Source organism: Panthera uncia (genome assembly GCF_023721935.1).
Source record: "Panthera uncia isolate 11264 chromosome B2 unlocalized genomic scaffold, Puncia_PCG_1.0 HiC_scaffold_24, whole genome shotgun sequence".
Taxonomy (NCBI): Eukaryota; Metazoa; Chordata; class Mammalia; order Carnivora; family Felidae; genus Panthera; species Panthera uncia.
In genome coordinates this window covers 82,371,641-82,393,288 of record NW_026057580.1, presented here as the reverse complement: position 1 = coordinate 82,393,288, position 21,648 = coordinate 82,371,641, and the positions used below count along the sequence as shown (strand labels likewise).

At 40.3% G+C, this 21,648-nt stretch overlaps 1 protein-coding gene and 1 long non-coding RNA gene across 10 annotated transcripts in view; one reads left to right on the top strand and one right to left on the bottom strand.

Moving 5' to 3' along the window:
* LOC125938893 (tRNA (guanine(10)-N2)-methyltransferase homolog) overlaps positions 1-10,942 on the bottom strand; it is a 93,071-nt gene extending 82,129 nt beyond the window's left edge. For 5 of the 8 annotated variants that reach the window (XM_049654305.1, XM_049654306.1, XM_049654310.1 and 2 more), the window contains exons 1-2: positions 10,852-10,942; positions 5,611-6,236 (exon numbers count right to left, since the gene is read on the bottom strand). In XM_049654305.1, the coding sequence (XP_049510262.1) occupies positions 5,611-6,236; positions 10,852-10,894 (669 nt within the window). In that variant the 5' untranslated portion in view covers positions 10,895-10,942. Of the gene's footprint in view, positions 1-2,711; positions 3,118-5,610; positions 6,237-9,159; positions 9,216-10,851 lie in introns of those variants that run through there. The other 3 variants (XM_049654308.1, XM_049654307.1, XM_049654311.1) reach the window with 3 other exon arrangements.
* Positions 6,231-10,999, top strand: LOC125938899 (uncharacterized). 2 transcript variants are annotated; one of them, XR_007462854.1, is made up of 3 exons: positions 6,231-6,523; positions 10,573-10,781; positions 10,907-10,993. It is a non-coding gene; the product is annotated as an uncharacterized LOC125938899 (long non-coding RNA). The 2 variants fall into 2 exon arrangements; XR_007462855.1 differs by having other exon boundaries at positions 6,233-6,523; positions 10,573-10,744; positions 10,907-10,999.
* The last annotated feature ends 10,649 nt before the right edge of the window (positions 11,000-21,648 follow it).

Genomic DNA, 21,648 nt, shown 5'->3' with positions numbered 1-21,648 from the left:
TTTTTTTTTTTTTTTTTTTTTTTTTTTTTTTTTTTTTTTTTGTGCGAGACAGCACAAGCAGGGGAGGGAAAGAGAGAGAGGGAGAGAGAGAGAATCCCAAACAGGCTCTGCCCTGTCACTGCAGAGCCCGATGTGGGGCCCAAACTCACAAACCATGAGATCATGACCTGAGCTAATAAAATCAAGTCAGGCGCTTAACCAGCTGGGCCACCCAGGTGCTCCTTTTAGACTCTTCATTTTAAGAAAAACTTTCTCCTATTACAAAGATACAATGACAAAAAAGTATGAAATGATGCATGTACAAAGCTATCCTTTACAGCATGATTTGTGATAGAAAAAGAAAGAAAGAAAGAAAGAAAGAAAGAAAGAAAGAAAGAAAGAAAGAAACAAGGAAAGAAAGAAAGAAAGAAAGAAAGAAAAGAAAAAAAGAAGAAAATAACCCAAGGGTCCATAATTCAACTAGGAGACTGGTTGAATAAATCATAGTAAATACATACAATAAAGTAATATATAGCTATAAAAGGGAATGAGGATCTTTATATACTTATGAAATGATTGCTCAAAAATATTTTTTTTAATATTTTTTTTTAACGTTTACTTATTTTTGAGACAGAGAGAGACAGAGCATGAACAGGGGAGGGTCAGAGAGAGAGGGAGACACAGAATCTGAAACAGGCTCCAGGCTCTGAGCTGTCAGCACAGAGCCCGACGCAGGGCTCGAACTCACGGACCATGAGATCATGACCTGAGCCGAAGTCGGACGCTTAACCGACCAAGCCACCCGGGCACCCCAAAAATATTTTTTTTTGAGAGAGAGAGAGAGAGAGAGACAGCATGCATGCGCAGGGTAGGGACAAAAGGAGAGAGAGAATCTTAAGCAGGCTCCGCACTCAGTATGCAGCCCAACTCAGAGCTCAATCCCATGACCCTGGCATTGTGACCTGAGTAGAAATCATGAATCAGAAGCTCAACCGACTAAGACACCAGGAGTCCCTGAAATATACTTCTAAGTTAAAAAAATAAATAAATAAAGCAAGAAGCAGGAGAATTGTTAGGCCATCTCTTGTGTAAGAAAGAAGAATACAAAATTAAACATACACATACATATTCTTACAATGGAAGAAGGATAAACCAAAAATATGTTTTTTAGTTTTTTAGTTTCTTGTGAAGGAAGAGCAACAGGGTAAAGATGACAAGAGAATGGATGCTACATTTTTCCGAATGTACTTTTCTTTACAATTTTGACTTTAAAACATGAATATTTAACATACTTTTTGGACTTAAATAGAAAAAAAAAAAAGGTAATCCCTAAAAACTGAAAACAAACAGAAACAAATAATCCTAACTGTATGCCATGTTGATAACACAACTACACAAAGAAAGATATTTCAAGTAACTCTAAAACAGAATTTTGATTCTCCACTACTGACAACCACTAAGTGAGAAGTTTTCCTTTATGCTTTCAATGCAGATCACAGCGAGCTTGTCAAGTATAGGACATGCCATGTTTATCCTTGAACTTCAAGTGAATAACACATAGTAAACCTGAAAAACTGTTTAATAAATAAATGTGAATAAATGACAGAAGCTTAAATACAAAGATAAAGCTATCAATGCTCCCTCCTCTAATCCTCGGAAGAAAGAAAGAAGAAAAAAAAGAAAAGAAAAGAAAAGAAAAGAAAAGAAAAGAAAAGAAAAAAGAAAAGAAAAGAAAAGAAAAGAAAAGAAAAGAAAAGAAAAGAAAATGGTGTTGGAGTACTTGAGTGGCTCAGGTGGTTGAGTGTCTGACTTTAGCTCAGATTGTGATCTCGCGGTTCTTGAAACTGATCCTCACCATCAGGCTTGCTGCTGTCAGTGCAGAGCCCACTTTGGATCTTCTGTCCACTCTCTCTCTGCCCCTACCCTGCTTGCTGTCTCTCAAAAATAAATAAACATTTTAAAAAAAAATTTTAAATGATGTCATTATAATTTTTACATACTTTTCCAATAAGAGATGGACTTTCCATGATCTTTCAGTCTGTCCTTGCAAAACACCTTAAGTTGGAATTTTGGCCACTGTTTGACTTTAACAGTGTTTCTCAGCCTTTTTTCATTATCATCCCCCTAAGGAAACTTTATAGATTTTTTTTTTCTAATTGCTCCCCTCATCTGATATTTTAGAACCACAGCCATTCGGACATCCATTTATATCCTATATGCTATGCCTGTATTTCATATATATAAATAATAAGCTTTTTGCCCCTGCCCCAGGCAAAAACATCAATTTTTAACACTTTTGAGAATGTACAGATTAGACAAACAACTAGTGTCTCTTGACCTCATTATACCACTAAATCTAAGCAATGTAGGCTAAGCATCCACTTACATACAACAAATAAACTGCGGTGAACAGGGTAGGTAGGTACTCAACCTCCATTGCAAATACTTCTGTGTCTTTAGTACTTCAGAAATTTTAAAAAGCCAAAATCCCCAGATGGAACTCAGCTCTTGCCAATTAGATGTACTTCAGACCTAGGTGCTTTGACGAGCTAACCTGAAGCAAAGCCATCTTTCTGTTGCTTCGGCTAGTTCCAGCCGGCGAACTGGTCAGCTGTAGGACTACCCAGTTTCCTTCTTCTTCCTTTCCCCTCCCATTCCAATGTCTAGTCAACAGTTTCCTGGGAGTCAAGAGACACACAGGAGACACGCTTTGTTTTGTCGCCATGGCCTACCGGTGTGGAGCTAGCAGGTGCAGTAGAGCTCCGCCGCTGTGTTGTTGCTCAAAGAAGAGTAGAAATATGTAGGTGCTACTGGCCTTCGTTGTCCAGAGGTCAGAAATGCAAAATATCCTGCAAGAGGCGGAACAGCCGTGCACAACGAAGCAGAATCCAGCCCAAACTGCCAACAGTGCTCCCACTGGAGACACCACTCAACTCACACTGCTTCCTCACCTCTGGGTCACACCTCAAGAGACCTCTTCCTGAAGTCTCAGCTCCAATGGCAGTCACATTCCTGACTGTGGCACAGGAAATGGCTCCTCAGGGCTCCAGTTCTGCAAAAGCTGTTCTGGATGTCATTCTTGAAGGCTTTTCTAGATCCTGTTCCTTCAGCCCTTGCAACGACTTTTTTAGCAACTAATTCCCTATATTAAATCCATTTCTGCTTTAAATAACTAGTTTTTATTTCTGCAACTGACCCCTAATATCTAAAGCAAATTAAGAAGAAATAACATTTGAAGGAACATTTCAGTACCCTGCCATCTGAGGTTTGATTTAAGAAGGGGGAGGACATCAAAGTTAAACTAGTATTTCCTCAGTGTGGTCTCAAGCAAGGTGAAAATAAACATCTAGCCTTGTGTTTCTCAACATTCTTCACTGTCACCCCTCAAAAGACATTCTTAAGACTTTTTTTCCTGATTCCACTGTCATGATAGTTTAATACCGCAGATTACGCTTTTTCTGTTTGTGTCCACTATGTTTATCTTTGCCTCATACAAAAAGAGTAAGATACCACGCCCCCAAACCAACTTTTATCCCCTCAGAAGTGATATCTCCCCCACTGAGAATGTGTGGTCTACTATTTGTTTAGTCTCTTCAGTATACAACAAGAAAACACTATATGGATGCTTATGGAGTGAGGAACCTTCTCTAGCTTTTGCCAGAAAGGTTTCCCAGACTGACCCACACATTATGCTAGTACCTCCGATGATTCCAAATCAATGTTCTCCTCTGTACTTAATTATAAATCTACTCTACTTTATATAAACCCAATAGTTTCTAAATATTTATTTCTAAAAATAAACATATATGAATTAATATAGGAATATAATGTGTATAATACAAAATACATAGGCTAAAGATTAGGTTCTCTTTTTAAAAACATAAATCTTTAACATTTAATGAGCTCTGATACATCAAATCATTCTAGATTCAATTGTAAAAAGATCTGCACCTTTTTGAGGCACTATTGTACAAGCATGTGCATCTTGCTTATGTTCTGTATTGCATGGACTAATGTCTATATTCATCGTGTGCCCCCTAGATAGGGTATAAAAGTAAAAAGTGTTTATTTGTCTAATTTCCTCTATAAAAATGTCCCAGGCTTTTCACATAATTTTCTCTGAAAATGTTCTTCACAAAGAAAAAACCCTGACCTTTGGCCAAGAAAAACAACAACAACAAAACCTGTGATACAAGTTTGGGCCATCCCACTCCGCGCCCCCCCCCCCCAACTATTTGTAGACAAACTTTTTACACTACTAGTATCTATTATCTCCTAGTTTTCCTCAACATCGGTGCTGGAGTGTGCAAAATTTAAAAGCAGTCTCTGGGAATCTATGAAATACTGAATTCTGTGAAGTTAAGAACCTCACTTTACCTCTTGCTAGCCTAAGTTTAAATTTAGTAAAATAAGGAGTGAATGAAGGAGGAGAGCTTGGTGGTCCCTGCTGACTCTATGGATCAGCTCAAGAGGCCTACCTGGCAGACAACCGACTACTGGGTCTTCCCCCCAGTCAGCTGCTGCCTGTCTTCACTCCTTCCCCCATTCAGCACAGACGTCAAGGTCCATCACTTCAGCCCTGTGTCCAGCCATAATTTCTTACGTTTGTTCCACTGCCCTTCTGTAACACCCACAGAGCCAGACCCAACCCTGGGTTGACACAACTGACCACCTGGTCTAAAACTAGATTGGGGCTGTGGCTGGCGGGATCAAACCGAACCAAACCCACAGCTCAGCAAAATACTGCAAGCGGTAGAACCACCTCACCAAGCACAGAGCACTGTCATCAGTTGTCTCCTCCGTATTCATGCCACCCTTTAGATTACAAGAGCTGAACACTGACTATCCTTTATCCTATTCGCCAGTGAATCTCCGACACCAGGTGCTTAGAACAGATTCCAGTTCGCTTTTAACGAATGCATTAATGATTACTAAAAAGATACCAGAATCTCTGGAGCTGATCCTCTCCAAAGGCTGCTTCTTTAAAGGCAAGTAGAACCGGCAGAAGAAAACGTGTAGCAGGTATCTGTGTGCAAGTATCTGAGCAAAATCTTAGTGCTCTGAAAATCTGCATACATGCCAAATGTCGACACCTGTAGAACTGTACCCTGCAGTGGAACTCTGCGCCGACTAAGAAATAGTTCGACCTCTGCCCCGCTCCCCCCCGCCCCCAGCCTAATTCCAGTCTAACAAAGAAGCTTTCCCCAATTACCATTATCTCTTTTCCACCAGTTTGCTCCTCAGTAGCAGTAGCAGACTGCGCAGAATTTAAAAGCAGTGTCTAGAAAGCAGGCGGTGGAGGACACGGCGGAGGAATCCCTCAATTAAAAACAGATCACAAATGCTATTTTCTGCCAAATACCTGGTATCAGCAGACAGAAGCCGAAGTGTTCGGCTTTATCACTACAATGTCCTCCCTTCGGCACAGCAAGGATACTGCTGGAGACAGTCCCCACTCCGAAAGAAGCAAGTCCGTCATTAACACCACGACACCCAGCCTTCCCAACCCCGGTCCACACCTGCGAGGCCTCCCTCCTTCCCGGGAGCCTGACACGACCGCACCACGGTCCGCCACGCGAGGCCTCGGACCCGGGGCTCCCGCACCCACGCCCGGTCCGCTTCGCAGCCCACCTCACAGTCCAGGAGCTCGGTACCCGGTTCCTGCCGCCCCGCGATCCGGCAGAACACGCACTTGCTACTGTAGTCCTCGGGCTTCGACGATCTTGCGACAACTTCGGCGGTCTTCGATGAAGACACCTTAGGTTCCGCAGTCGCCGCTGCCTCAGAGCAAGGCTCGGATCCCACGCTGTCGCACCTCTGCTCCTCCGCCATCGCACCCGCCCCGGGTGGCCAAGAGCTATGACGGCTCCGGCACCACTGGCCCTGCGCAGAGTCCGCCTCCTGCAGCTCCTCAGTTTTACCTGGAGGCGTCGCCCTTCGCCTGCCGCAGAGAAAGGCAGGGAGTTGGGCGCACGCGCTGATCCAGGATGATGATAGACAAAGGGCGACGCAGGGATGGGCCTCAAAGCCAGGGAACACGAGGGGGCGTGCCAGTACGCACTTGGGTGCTAGCGGGAAAACCCGTTGGTGGCTACGGGAGTCGCCCCGCCCCCTCCGTCTCATTGGTAAAGACGCAACACGTCCTTCGAGACGCAGGAGCGCGCACCGTCGCGATGACGTCACCTGCGCGCTCTCAGGTCTGGCCAAAAGGAACTTGGTGGGTACGTTGGACTTTCTTTTCCGAAGGTGGAAGTTCGCTTTATTTTGAAGAAAAAAAGAAAAAAAAAAAAGAGAGAGAGACAGAGAAAGAAAAAAGTGTTAAAAATTTCGTGCGTTTTAAACGAATGAGCACAATTTCTAGAGCCTGCTTTTCAACATAGATTATGTTTGATCTTTTCTTTCGTGTGTGCATTTTCAGCCACGATGGTTTGCTAAAGCTCAGAATATCCAAAACTGAACTTCATATCTCTGTCTACTTTTTTGTTGTTTACAGCACCAGCTAGATCAAAATAGCGGCTTTTATTTCACATTCCTCAATACACAGGTAAATGTGGAGTCTTGTAGTTTATAGTCTGTAATAGTCCAGAAATTCATTGCTCCTGCTTCATGCTTTCATGCTATAGTAACCCTCTAATTAGTTTCCCTCCTCCATTCTCCTGTTACTCAGTAATTATCGCGCCCCCCCCCCAAAAAAAGCCCCAATTTGTTAATTTGATACTCAGGGTGGACTCTGATTTGACCTAAGCTTTTCATTTTGTAATACTTGGCATTTACTGAACGTCTAAAATGTGCCATATATTTCTCTAATTGTTAAAATAAACAAGGTTGGTTTAGACCACTAAGATAAAAGTTGGTCTAACTCAGGAATCCACCAGCATTTTTTTTTTTAATTTTTTAATGTTTATTTTTGAGAGAGACAGAGAGAGAGTGAGCTGGGGAGGGGCAGAGAGAGAGAGGGAGATACAGAATCCGAAGCAGTCTCCTGACTCTGAGCTGTCAGCACAGAGCCTGACGTGGGGCTTGAATTCACGATCGGAGAGACCATGACCTGATCTGAAGCTGGATGCTGAACCGACTGAGCCACCCAGGTGCCCCCACCAACCTTTTGAACACAGAACTCCTTTATTCACACTGAAAAGTTTCTTAGACTAGCTTGTTATAGTAACCTTGTTATTTGTTGGCTTAGAAAATACGTAATAACAAAGCCCTATTGTGAATGCAGTCGTTTTTGAATGATTTCTGTTGTATTATTTGAAGACATTTAGGGGTACCTGGGTGGCTCAGTCAGTTAAGCCTCTGAATCTTGATTTCAGCTCACGTCAGAAAATCACGGTTGGTGGGTTCAAGACCCCCATGGGGCTCTACAGAGCCTGCTTGGGATTCTCTCTCCCCCTCTCTCTGTCAGCTTTTCTCCTGCTCGCTCTCTCTCTCAAAAATAAGTAAACTTAAAAAAAAAAATTATATATTTTTAAGTAGTTGTACACATGTGTTCAAGATATTTTTCATTCCTTTTGCAGTTTTCCAATGGTTTGGGGGACCACTATAATAGCTTCCTAGCCTCTCTCGGGAGTCCAAGGCAAAGTTCAGAATCGATGCACTACTTTGCCTTACTTAAGTATCCACTATTTTCATGCACTGTCATATACACTTTGATATACACTTTCACATCACTTTGTTTTTATCCACACTTTTCCCTCTGAAATATCTTTGTTTCCATCTCTGCACATCCACTTTCCAATCCATTCCTCAAATGCTACTGTGGTAGCTACTGTGGTCGCCTCCCTAAGGAAAGAAAAAAAAAACCTCAAGGCAACCTGGCTATATATATGCCTACGTGACAGCATGCCTCACAACCTTGTAACATGAGACCACTTAATCAGGCTGCATGTTTGTGTGTTACCATATACGGGAAACCAAGAAGTAAAAAATATATAAAAAACTATGCCACATGGCATTCGGGGCTCAGTTCTTTGGGTACAAACCCAACTGAGTGGTGCTGGCAGGAATAAAGTTGCTTCCTGGAAAGAAAAGCCTTAGTGTCACGACTCCCTGTGCGAGAATCCTGCTACACTACCTCCTTCATGACATTTTTTTTTTAATTAACCAAACTGAAAATAAGTACTTCCTCTTGTGAATTCACATAGCAGTTTTTCAATACTTCTCTTGTAGAACTAAACACTTTGTATTGTATACTATTTATGTGGATATCTTTTTTCTTACTAGAAATTATGTTCCTTGATAAAAAGAACAAGTGTCTGAATCTACTGTAGTGCCTCCTATAGCCCTTTGCTTGTAGGTAGACACTTAACAATTGCCTAACGAATAAAAGTGTCTAGGAATAAGGTTGCTGCATGGAAGTGTTCAGATTGCACACTGTACAAACGTACTATAAATGCAAATGTGTTAATTTGCATCATAGATAAATATCCTCTAAAATCACAGGCAGGCCTAAGAGTTCCAGAGCAGTGGAGAGCTGGGTCCTACAAAAACCCACATTGGGGGGCGCTTGGGTGGCTCAGTCGGTTGAGCATCTGGCTTCAGCTCCAGTCATGATCTCACAGTTTGTGGGTTCGAGCCCCGCATAGGCCTCTGTGCTGACAGCTTAGACTGGAGCCTGCTTCAAATTCTGTGTCTCCCTCTCTGTCTGCTCCTTCCCCCACTCGTACTCTGTCTCTCTCTCTCCTTCAAAAATAAATAAAAACATTAAAAAAAATTTTTTTAAACCCACATTGGGTACATATGACCACACACACACTCAGGAGACCATTCACCTACACACTGGCACATACCTGCACAAGGTGCACCTGTCCTGTCTTAGTGACACCTGTGATTGGTCCCTCCCCTACCTGGCAATTTTGAAGACTCCCTTCCCATTCTCCAACTTTGAGCTTGATAGAGGTGTCTGCCATGGAAGTGGGAGAAGCAACACAAAACTATTTAAAACTTGTCTGGAGTCTTGGTGTGGGATCACGCAAAAGCATAGGCAGTTGTGTGCACACAGAGCTGCTACCAGTTGGTGCTCTGGTTAGCCCCCCTGGGAATCAGCCATTTGGGTTTTGTGACAATAACTACATTTTACTTGTGGAAATGGAGTGTTTTATGATTTCACAAGGGCACCATATGGGCTAGTAGCAGCCTTGCTTCAATCATGCTCTGGAGTCAGAAAATTCTACAACTTACCATCTGTGAAGATGTAGGCTAAGTTATTTATCTTTCTGTGTCAAGGCTTTCTTCATCTATAAAATGAGGATAATAATAATGTTTAATGCAAACATTATTTTGAGAACCAAAGCCTGGAAGCCTGGCACAAAACTCTCAATAAATGTTAAAAGTCATTACCAATAAATAGGTAGTGATGGTAAGGGATCATATGGTTTACTTGCATTTAAATATAGAAGGTTCAGTGCTCCTATTTAACATAGAAACTGAATTAGACTTTTGTAACATCGTTTCCTCTCCCCCATTTTCCCCTCCCCTCCTTTCTCTCCCCCTGACATACAAAAAGCTGTACATATTTACTAAGGTTCTTCTTTTTGGCTACGCTCACCCCCTTGGTAAACACATGTGGTTGTGAACACATGTGTGCCAGTGACTCCCAAAGTTAAATCTCTAGTACAGACCTCTTCCCTCAACTCCAGACTTGGGTAGCCAACTGCCTATTCAACTACCTTATGCACATGTATAACATATATTATAAACATGTCTGAAACTAGGCTATGGGGAAAGCTCTTTCCTTCCCAAATCTGCTACCATCTTACTTGAGGGAAAACTCCTTTCTGCCATCCACTGAGGACAAAAATTTTGAGATCATATCTGATGCTTCCCTTTAACTCCATATCCAATCCATCAGGAAATTTAAAGTACATCCAGAATCTGATGTCATCACTACTGTCAACCTTGGCTGAGCTACCATCACCTCTTATGTAAATTATTCAATAACCTATATGGTCTCCCTACTTCGAACCTTCTTCCTGCCCCCTTTACTGTGTAGTCTTAACACAACAGCCAGAGTGACTCTTTTAAAATGTGAATCAGATCGTGTCACTCCTCTGTTCCACATCCTTCAATGGTTCTATATCCCACTGAGAGTAAAAGCCAAAGTACTTACTTATGAGGATCCATAAGTATCAACATAATAAGCCACCTGCCCACCTCCTCACATTCTGACATCAGCTACCACCACCATTTCCATTGCTTACTCTACTCCAGCCACACTGGACTCCTTGTTGTTACTTATGCCAGCCAGGCATGCACCCACATCTGGGCACAATGGTTGTCCCTCTGCCCAGAACACACTCCTTTCTACTACTGGCAGTGCAGATTTCTCCTCTCACCTTTTTCAAGTCTTTGCTCAAATGTTTCTTCCCTAATGAAGTCAATTCTGACCACCTTGGCAACCTACCCCTCATTCTCACCCCCTAATTCTCCCTTTCCCTTTTTCTGTTATTTCCATCCTGCCCATTACTTTCTAGATATTTATATTTAAATATTTAAATATTTAATATTATTATATATTATTATTGTCTGTTTCATCCTCTTTGAATGTAATCTCAAAAATTCTCAGGAATTTTTATCATTTTTGTCTGTTTTTAGTTCATCGAAGTATCCTCAGGATCTGCATGTGGAGTATAGATACCAAGTGTAATCAAGGACAACTCCAAGGTTCTTAGTCCAAGAACTGGAAGGTCAAAGCTGATATTTACTGAAATGGAGAACTCTGCAAGAGCAGGTTTGGGAGCAAGGAAGCCTTGAAATTCAGTTCTGGGTATACAAATTTGAGTTGCTATATCAGGCTCTTTAGAGTAAGTTTGTTGCAGTAAACAGCTCCAAAAATCTTAGTGCCTTAAAACAAAAAGTTTATTTCTTGCTCACCTGTGTGTCTGCTGCATGTTGACTCTGGCTGTGTTGACTTCATCCCATGACCCAGGCTGAAGGAGCAGAGATGGTTCTGATTTTAGAACAGAGGGAAGAAAGAGCACAGTGGAGCCGCATCATGGCCCTTAAGGCTTCTTCTCAGGCTGGCACAAGTCACTTCTACTCATATGTCATTGATCAAAGTAAGTCATGTGGCCAACTCTGACATCAAGGTTAAGTATAATCCTAGGACTGTAAAAAGCAGAAGGCAAAAAATATTTCAAATAATAATACAGTACACTGCAGATGCCTATTTGACATTTAAGTGGCAATGTCACTAGGTAGTTGGATGTATGAATCTGAAGGTCAGGAGAGAAATCCAGGCTGTATATATGAATTTTAGAATCTTTAGCATGTAATATTTACATTCCTGAAGTTAGAAGAGATCACCAAAGGAGTAAGTATAAGTAGAGAAAAGTTCAGAGGACTGAGCCAGGGGCACTCTGGCAATTTAGAAATCAGAAAAGTGAGAAATAATCAACCATGACTGAGAAAGAGTGGCCCTGGAGTAAGTGGTGTGCTGGAGGTAAAGCAAAGATGATCTCGGGTAAGAGGGGGTGATGAGCTCTGTCAAAGCTTGCTGATAGGATACAAAGAGGACTGGCAGTTGAGTGGAAGTTGTTGTAAAGCTGAGAAAAGCAGTTTTACTGCTGGGGTTGGGGAAGAAGCCTCATTCTAGTGGGTTTAAGAGAGAATGGTAGTAAACGAAGTAAAGGGAGCAAATGTGAACAGACCAAATAGATTATTCACAGGAAGAAAAAAGAAGTTACTGAAAGAATGCCAAAGACACAGCTACACTGGTAAAGATCAGAGAAGCAGAGATGCTGGAGTTCTGAGTACAGGAGCAGAGTGGCTGTTCCAACTCAAATACACATCATTTAAGTGCATCTACTCAGGTGTCTCCATTCCTCACCACCAGAGGAAGCTACATCAACCCACCACCCTTTCCCGATCAATTAACTCCACCTTTATTACATTTAAAAGTTTCTTTCCTTGTACATCTTCTCTAAACCCCTGGTCTTGGAGTGCCCCAGATGTTACTCCTTGCTCTTCTTGTCTATCTGCATTCACTTCCTTGATCTTATCCAGTCTCAAAGCTTCAAACATCTATATACCATGACTCCCACATTTCTAACTTTATTCATCCTTTTCTTCAAATCACAATCCAACTGCATACTTGGTATTTCCATTTGGGTGTCCAATAGATTGAACTGCTGCTGATAACCCTACTATAAACCTCTTATTCACAGACCTCTGACCTCGGCTGATGGCATTCTGATCCTTCCACTTCTAGATTCTGTGACTCCTCTGCTCAAAACCTCCAATCCCATAGGCAGAATAATTAAGAAACTTGCCCAGTGTCATCCCATTAATCAATGACAGAGGTGAGACCCCAACTCAAGCAGCTTGATGGGAACCTGTGCTCTGCACCACAGTACTTTGACACATGCGCATGCTCAGTAGGTTACACGATGTTACGTCTAGTATGAGTCCCTGTTATATAGACATATGGATTTGTAAGAAAATGCGAAAAGGATATATACCAATATATTTGCACTGTGATCTCGGGATGGATAAGTTATGGTTTGATGTTTTTCCTTGATTTTGTTTATGTGTATTTTTTACATCTTCAACAATGAAAATATATTACATTTACCACAAGGAAAATATCCTTACAGATTTTTTTTAAAATTCAGGATTCCAGATGAACTTCATTCCCTTTAATCATTCTGTTTAATAAATAAACATCTCATTCCATAAATTTTTGAGTTGCTCAACCCCGATATCAGAAAGTACAGGACATTTTCAGGCAAATTTTGTTTGTATTTTTGGCAGAGATGGACTATAGAACTGGTACAACTATACATCGGATACAGTATAGTGTGTCTCTTCCCTTTTCAGTGAGATAGGGAGAGTGTGTGGGTGGATTTATCTTAATCTCACACTGTGTCTCCACAGTAGACACCCTTCTCCACATCCTAAATAGAAATTTCCTAAACATAAATACAAAGACCTTCCCTGGCTTCTATTTTGTAAATGGAGATAACTTTTTGCTATTTCACCAGTGTCTCAAGAATATTTGATTTTTCTTTTCTTTTAATTTTTAAAAAATATTTATTTTTGAAAGCTAGAGAGAGCATGAGTGTGAGTGACTGAGGGGCAGAAAGAGAGGGACACAGAGAATCCGAAGCAGGCTCCATGCTGTCAGTGCAAAACCTGATGTGGGGCTTGAACCCAGGACCCACAAGATCATGACTGAGCCAAAATCAGACACTCAACTGACTGAGCCACCCAGGTGCCCTAAGAAAATTTGATTTTTCTGAAGGTAAGAGGAAAACAAGCATGAACACATTTCTCCTTCCCTAAGAAAAGCAGTATAAAAGGAAATATTTCAGGCTAAAATGGCTATTGCCTGGTACTAAATATTAGATGTGAACTGGCCTCCATCTGTTGGAATGAGTGACGTGTCAGGCGAAGGAAGGGGAGGGAGGAGTGCTTATCTGTGGGAAAGGAGAGAAATTTCCAGTTTCTGGTTACTGGGCTGCCTTACTTAAAACTCTCTTTGAATAAATATTGGCAAGTGGCCCAGAGTCCCAACTTGTGGCTGTTTGAGCTTTGCTAAAGTGCTTGAAGGAAAGTCCTGAATTGTTGTTCTTAAATGGAAACTGTAAGTCATTTGTAGTGGAAAGGATGACAAAAGAAAAAAAAAAAATCCCTTCTTACAACAACTTTGACTCCAGCCATTCCCCTGATGAATTATTTTGTTTATTTGTGTACAGGTGTAATGCAAACATTTCTGCTTTTTTTCCCCCATAGTGCTTTCCTGAAAGCCACGTCTTCAAACAAATTGTTGAAAGTAATTCTTACTTTATCAGGAACAAAGTTACACTTGGACTTTGTATTTTTGATAAAGAATTCAGCATAAACAAAGTTCGATATAACCAACACCCTAATCAGTAGTACTAACTTACCTTTGTCTGGCATTTTATAATTTTCTAAAGCACTTTCTTGTATGTACATTAATTTGATTCTCTGACAATGCAGAGAGATAGATATTATTGTCCCTGGTTTAGAAGTGGATAAAATGAGACCCAGGAAGATGAACCAACCTACTCAGGATCGATTTAATTGGTGGTTGATAGAGGGGGCTATCCTCCACCCCTTCAGTAGGACCAGAGGTACTTTCTGTTGCCCCCAATGGACAGAAGACAGCTACTATGTAAATTAGCACACCCCACCATCTTGAGTTAGTGTCAATTTTTAGTCAGATCCACACTTGCATTTCTTTATAACTTCAAGGCCAAATAACTCATCTACACCATTCGTTCCTGTTCTTATTACTTACCCTCAAACTCTTTACTCATACATAAATTGCCTATGCTTCTTTCCCCCAGCTTCTTTCCACCGCTGACCTCTTTGAAACTCTTTCCACTGCAGAAGCCACAGTTTCATCGTAAGCACTCTCTATAGCCTCAACATCCTCACAGAGCCATACCTTCACTTTCTTGCCTCAAGTGAAACCTGGCTTTCCCCCCAAAGACATCACTTCCCTTGAGCCCTGACAAACAAAAACTGCTTTTCCCCCTGCCTTTCAACATGCTGAGAGGTATGTGGATGCAGTGTTGATATTCTCCTAGCTTCTAGCTGCCAGTTCCAGGTGATTCCATTCTTACCTGTATGAAAATCCCCAGTTTATGCCCCCTTTTGAGTCTCATGCTGTAGCATGAGGTGTAATCATCATCATCCACCAGCTTAAGGTCACTCCCCCAGATTCACTGAAAGCTTCAGCACCTGGCCCACACAAATGCTGCCAGACTCCCACTGTAATCTCAGACAGCCTTCATGCCCATGATTCACAGCTCCTCAAGCACCTGGATTCCATTGCCCTTTGCCTCCATTCCTCTTTAACACAACTCATTCCTGTGGCAAAATCCTAACTTTATGTTTACTCACATGCTCTGAAAACCAGAACTCTAGTGACCCTTCACACCTCTGCAACTTTGACACTTTCCTGACTTCTTAGTAATTTCTGTTCTTGATCTTTCTTCAATTCTTTGAGTTGCCCTCCCATCTTCACTTTCATCCTTGCCCAGCATAGACCCCAAAGGCCCATAAGTTCTCCGAATGGCTTCTGGGTACCCACCATGCCCTCCTTCCATCTTTGCTATACTCCCAACCAACTCGCTCTCTTCTGTGGTTATCTGAGTGGTTAAAGGCATGGGCTGGGGAAGCCTGTTTCTATCATTTGAAGACTTTTTCCACCATGTAATAATTCTACCTTGGACAAGTCATTAATTTTTCAGGGCTTCCATTTCCTCAATTGGGAAATAGTAGTATCTTATCTCCTGACCATCATAAATTATTGTGAATATTAATTGAGAATATATGTAACATGCTTAGAATAGTACCTATCTCATAAGTACTCAATAAATGTTTAATAAACTGCTTTATGATGTTTCTTAAAAAAAATCACGTAACCAGATTAATAAGTACCAATACGTGCCCAAATCTGCAAAGCAAAATGTAATCCAACAAACACCCTCTTTTTTCACTCCTTCCCTAGATACTGCCTGCTTCAGGGAGACTTTTGAGACAATACCTTTGTAGGGCCTGAGAACCTCTGATTTCATCATATTAATTATTTGTCCTCCTCATCAGAAGTAGATAGGATTAGCAGGCTGACTAATGTTTATTATTTGTAAGGCAGGAATAGCAAGGATTTCATGTGACCACTTCCCAGAAGACAGACTAGAAGAAACAGGCAGAAGGCATAAATAGGCATCTCATAAGAGAGAAAACATGGATGACCAAGAAACATATTAGAAGATGTTCATCCTCATTAGTAGGGAAATGCAAATTAGAACTACAATGAAATAACCTTGCACACCCTTGAAAATGGCAAAAATGAAGAAATTTAACAATATCAGATGTTGGACTAGGTATTCTTATGGTGGGCATGTAAATGATACAATTGCTTTGTGAAACATTGTGGGGTTTTGTAAACCCAATATTCACATGCCCCAGGGACCAGCAGCTCCATCCATTGAGAGTCTTTCACATTTTGTCAACCAAACATAACAAAAAGCACAAAGCTGCAAATAACCCTATCCACTGACAGGAGAATGGATAAATAGTGGATAAATAGTGGTATATTCACCAGAGGAATATTTAACACACACACACAGTAAAATATAGCTGCAGTAACAACATGAACGAATCTTAGAAACACAGTTAAAGGGTAAAGAAAAAACAAGTAAATGTATGTATTATAATAACACTTTAAATATATTAATCTATTTAATTCTCACAATATCTCTTTGAGGAAGGTACTATTGCTCTCATTTGACAGATAAGGAAACTGAGGCACAGAGGAAACAGTTACAGATGAGAAACCAGCTAATAAGTGGAGGTTGCAGGATCTAGTTAACATTTACTACATGCTTACATAGTATCAGACACTGTATTACTTTGCCCATACCCACATTATCTACTTTATGAAAGATGCTCTTATAAAATGTCCTTCTTGGTTGTTTTTGTCTTTGCCTGATAAATCTTCCTAAATAAACACAATAAGTTAGACTAGAGAATCCAGTTTATCATTTGACTTAGCACTCTTCTCTCAATCCCATAACCTAAGTGCAAACCCAATGGATAGTTTCCTCTTCATTTAAATGGTCTTCAGAACCATTTTCTAGGATTTGCTTTTGGAAACAAAATGTAACCCCCAGCCAGTGTCCTAAATCCCTGAGGCCCTGGAACTTCCCTACAGCCTACATTTTTCAGAATGCCAATAACTAAGAGATCTACAAATGAAGGAATTCTTCTCCCAAGGGCAACCACACATGCCACCACCATCACGACCACCATGCCCCCCAAATATCTTCCCGTCTTCTCTCACTTATACCCTAAGACCTAAAGGGAAGTACCTGAGGAGCTAGAGGAAGGATCATTCTTTCCTGCACCACAGTCTTAAGACACATGCTTGGAAGTTTGTGATTGAATATTGTATGGGGTGGAGGAGGGGGAAGAGAGCCAGGAATCCAAAACCTGTGGTTCAGTCCCAACTCTGATGCTTAGTTGTGGAATGTTGGGCAAATCCATTAACTTCTCTGGGGCTCACTTCCTTCAGTAATGCACTTCAGTTAAACTTGACAAACATTTATTGAATGCCTCCAGGGTATCATGCACCCTGCCAAACATTGGGGTTATAAGGATAGATAAGACCTGATTGGCCATAAGAGGAGCTTCCAGCCATTAAGGAGCTTTCTGTCTAGAGTAGAGGACTGTGGATTTTGGTGCCTCAGGTGGTGAAGCAGAGTGTGGGTAACCAGGTAGTAGAGATATTGCAGAGACTATACAATGTCAGTGTACTGCTATGGTTAAGAGCTCAGCTCTGGGGTCAGTCATAACTAAACATATCCTGGCTATAACCCTCAAGAGTTCTGTGACTTCAAGCAAGATTTCTTCTCCTGAAGAATCAGTTTCTTCATCTTTAAAACAGAGGTAATAATTATACTGTCTTCATTTTGAGGATCAAATAAGATAACACATATAAAAATGGAAGGTGAGTCATGATCAGTAAATGTTACCTGTCCTCCTCATTCTTCCCTTAGCATGTTACTGTTATCACATCAGTTGTTCCTTAAGGCATTGTGACACGGTTTGGAGATCCAGGAAGTTGTCCATCAACACTGCTCAGCTCTAGCTAACTCACTGGGGGAATAAGATGAACATTCAGTTCTTGTCCCAAAACCTTTCCTGAAGACATTGACATGCATTAACAGGATGATTACTGGCTAGTGCAAAGTGGAATTTATCTTTGAGGAGGTTATTTCTAAATATTCTGAAGTATGAGAGGGGTGTGTAATTTAGCATAGCATAAGCAAGAGGATAATTTTAGATAAGGTGAAGGATTGTGTTGATACATACTTTTGGAAGATGTTTACGTGAGGAGTGGATATCATGCTAAATAAATTTGATCTAATAAATTAGGGCCCAGAAGTTATAATGAAAGTGATTAATAAATATGACTACAAAGCAATTATAATTAAGAAACTCTTCATGTATATTAAAAATATAACCTGAATGAAATATATTTTTTAACATTTATTTATTTATTCTGAGAGACAGAGAAAGCACACGAGCAGGGGAAGGGCAAAGAGAGAGGGAGAGAGAGAATCCTAAGCAGGCTTTGTCTGCACTGTCAACACAGAGCCCAACTCAGGGCTCGATCCCACAAACCGTGAGACCATGACTTGAGCTGAAATCAAGAGTCAGACGCTTAACCAACTGAGCCACCCAGGCTCCCTCTGAAAAAAATATGTGTGTATATATATATATATGTGTGTGTGTGTGTGTGTGTGTGTGTGTGTATGGCTGATTTTGTGACTATGCAAAGAATGCTTACAAATCAGTAAGATGATGAAAACTTAATAGAAAAAAATGCAAAGGACTTGGACAGAACATTCAGGAAAAACACAAAAATAGCCAATAGATGTGGGAAGATGTTCAACATCATTGATGTGAAAAAAAAGATAACATTTTAGCAAAGATTAAAAAGAGGAACATAATCAGTGTTGGTGAGAGTGTGAGGTAACTGGCATACTCATATATAGTTGGTGTAAACAAGTTAGTATAACTTTTATGAAGGAATAATTAATAGTATCTTTTTAAACAAAAAGTGTAGTATAACTCTGGCTCATTGCTAAAAATTATCTAAAACATATATCATTCATAAAGGCACTATATACACTATATAGAAGGATCTTACTCAATTATTTGTAATAGCCAAAAAAATTCTATCAATGACAAACTGTTTAAAAATGACAGACCCATGCAATGAAGAATGAAGCGCATATACTGATACAAAATGTTCACAGTATACTGTTAAATTTGAAAGACAACTGAAGAACAGTATGTACAGTATGCTTCTGTTAATGTGAAGAAGATATAAATAAGTATATGTGCACAGAAATGATCCAGAAGGAAACACAAGGAAGTTTGATGCTTTTTACCTCTGGGAATGTAAGGGAGAAATGTCTGCCTTTTACTGAATTGCCTTCTGTACTGTTTGAAAACTTTATCATGAACATGTATTACTTTTGTAATAAAAAAAGGAAACAAAACCTTAGTAAAAATATCTAAAGAGCAAATAGGAGCCATTTCAATGTGTCTGAAAATAGTTTTCATAAGTAAGTTGCTCTCTTAGAAAATGAATTTTCCTTTGCAACTCACATCATTAGTTTTTTTTTCTCCATTTGAAGGAAGAATTCCTTTATTATTTAGTAATGATTACTTTATGCTGAGCACTATTTTGAGCGTTCTAATCATCACGGTGGTCTACAATCATGGGTGGTCATTATTATTATTCTCACTTAAAGAAAATGAGGCACATGAACGTTAAATTACTTAACCAAGTTCACATAAATAGTAAGCTCTAGAGCTGAGATTCCAACCCAGAATGTTTGGCTCCAGAATCCATGCCTTAGGCACTATGCCTGCTCCTTTTGAAGTCCTTAGAAGCTTTGAGTTCTACTTGGATGATCTGATAATGTGACCTATGCCTTATACGGTGAACTCTCCCTGTGGCACCCCAGGTCAAACCTATCCACTGTTCTGACCCTTTGGAGAACCTAATAGAGAAACAAGATGCTGCAAGAGGACAAGATGAGGCCTTGCTGGGTATGGAGTAATAATGGGGCCTTTTAACAACTCTAAAGGTTGACACAATACCTCAACACAGAATATCTTAGTAGAAATATCCTTACTGTTAACTGGAGTCTTCAAAGATCAAAGGGCTGATCCGAGTCAGCTGTTAGGTAAAATGCTGTTGATCCATCAGCTAGTGGAGATTGAGGTTAAGCCAATAAGGATTGCTGTAGGGAATAAAGGCTGAACTCATTGGCTGAATTCCATTATTTTCAAAGTATGTCAAGGTAAGGAGGATTATTTTTTTTACCTGCCAAGACATGAGAAAACATGCCATGTCATCCAAGTTTATTGAACGTGAATGTGTTTCTTGGTGTTTCTTGTTGAGCATTTTCCTCAAGGGTTACTAAGAAGCTAAATCAGGGTTCCTTTTTGTAACCCTAGAAGTGGAGTGGTTGGTCAAATGGGCCCTTGTTGACGAATAAATAGGACAATAAGATCATCTAATGGTCTTTAATGCTTTTTGGTCACCCTTCATTCTAACATGTTGATAGTGAAAATTTTCTCCACATGCAAGGTTCTCTGGGTGTGCATGTTGCTAGCGGGCATCCCAGCTGGCAAGCTTAGTAAAGAAGATTGGTCAAATAGAACTTATCTGAGGCACTCTTTTTTTTTTTTTTTCCACCAGTCATTTTATTATTCTTTTAAATTTTTTTCTGTAACAATGGATTTTTTAATTTTTATTTTATTTTTAATTTTTGATTTTTAAAAATTTACATCCAAATTAGCATATAGTGCAACAATGATTTCAGGAGTAGATTCCTTAGTGCCCTTTACCCATTTAGCTCCCCCCCCCCCACAACTCCTCCAGTAACCCTCAGTTTGTCCTCCATAGTTATGAGTCTCTTCTGTTTTGTCCCTCTCCCTGTTTTTATATTTTTGTTTCCCTTCCCTTATGTTCATCTGTTTTGTCTCTTAAAGTCCTCATATGAGTGAAGTCATATGATTTTTGTCTTTCTCTAATTTCACTTAGCATAATACCCTCCCAATTCCATCCACGTAGTTGCAAATGGCAAGATTTCATTCTTTTTAATTGCCAAGTAATACTCCATTGTGTGTGTGTGTGTGTGTGTGTGTGTGTGCGCATACACACACATCTTCTTTATCCATTCATCCATTGATGGACATTTGGGCTCTTTCCATACTTTGGCTATTGTTGATAGTGCTGCTGTAAACATGGGGGTGCATGTGTCCCTTTGAAACAGCACACCTGTATCCCATGGATAAATGCCTAGTAGTGCAATTGCTAGGTCGTAGGGTAGTTCTATTTTTAGTTTTTTTGAGGAAAGTCCATAGTGTTTTCCAGAGTGGCTGTACCATCTTGCATTCCTAATTGAGGCACTCTTGGCAGTTCATTATTCTTTGATGATTCTGAAACTGGATGCACAATTCTGTGTAAGGAATAAATTGTTTTTCCTTCCTGTGGTTATCATGCATTGTGGATGGGTGCCTGGTGAGGGATATGGCATCCTACAGGACTACCATTAGCAGTAGAATGTCCAGTGTAGGAACAAAACACATGCTGATGGCCATGGCAGAAAATCTTGATTTGAAACAAGGCCTGGGAGAGGTTTTCAGTAATCCTATAGAGATTCAAGTTTTCAGTGTGGAAGGATTCAGGGAACTCAGCTCCCTGGTTGCTCACCTAAACAGTAAGACACACACTGTTATTTTAGGTGGTGCCACACATGTGGATAATAGCATAAATGAAAGGACTCAGAACTAAAAGTTCTCTTCTGGTGAGGAAATAATAATCTGAGTTGATTGCTGATGAATTGCTGATGAAATACAATTAGGCTGTGTCAAATCTTCATCTAGAACTGTGCTGTTCAAAATGGCAGCTGCTGACCACATATGGCTAAATTTAAATGAACTAAAATTAAAAATTCAGCTCTTCAGTTCCCCAAGTCCCATTTCAAGTGTTCAACACTATTAATGGTAGCTAGTGGCTACCATAAAGGACAGTGAAAAATTTATATTACTGTAGGATGTTCTATTGAGCAGCACTCATCTAGAAAATAAACAATAGATCCTCAAAGATATTTT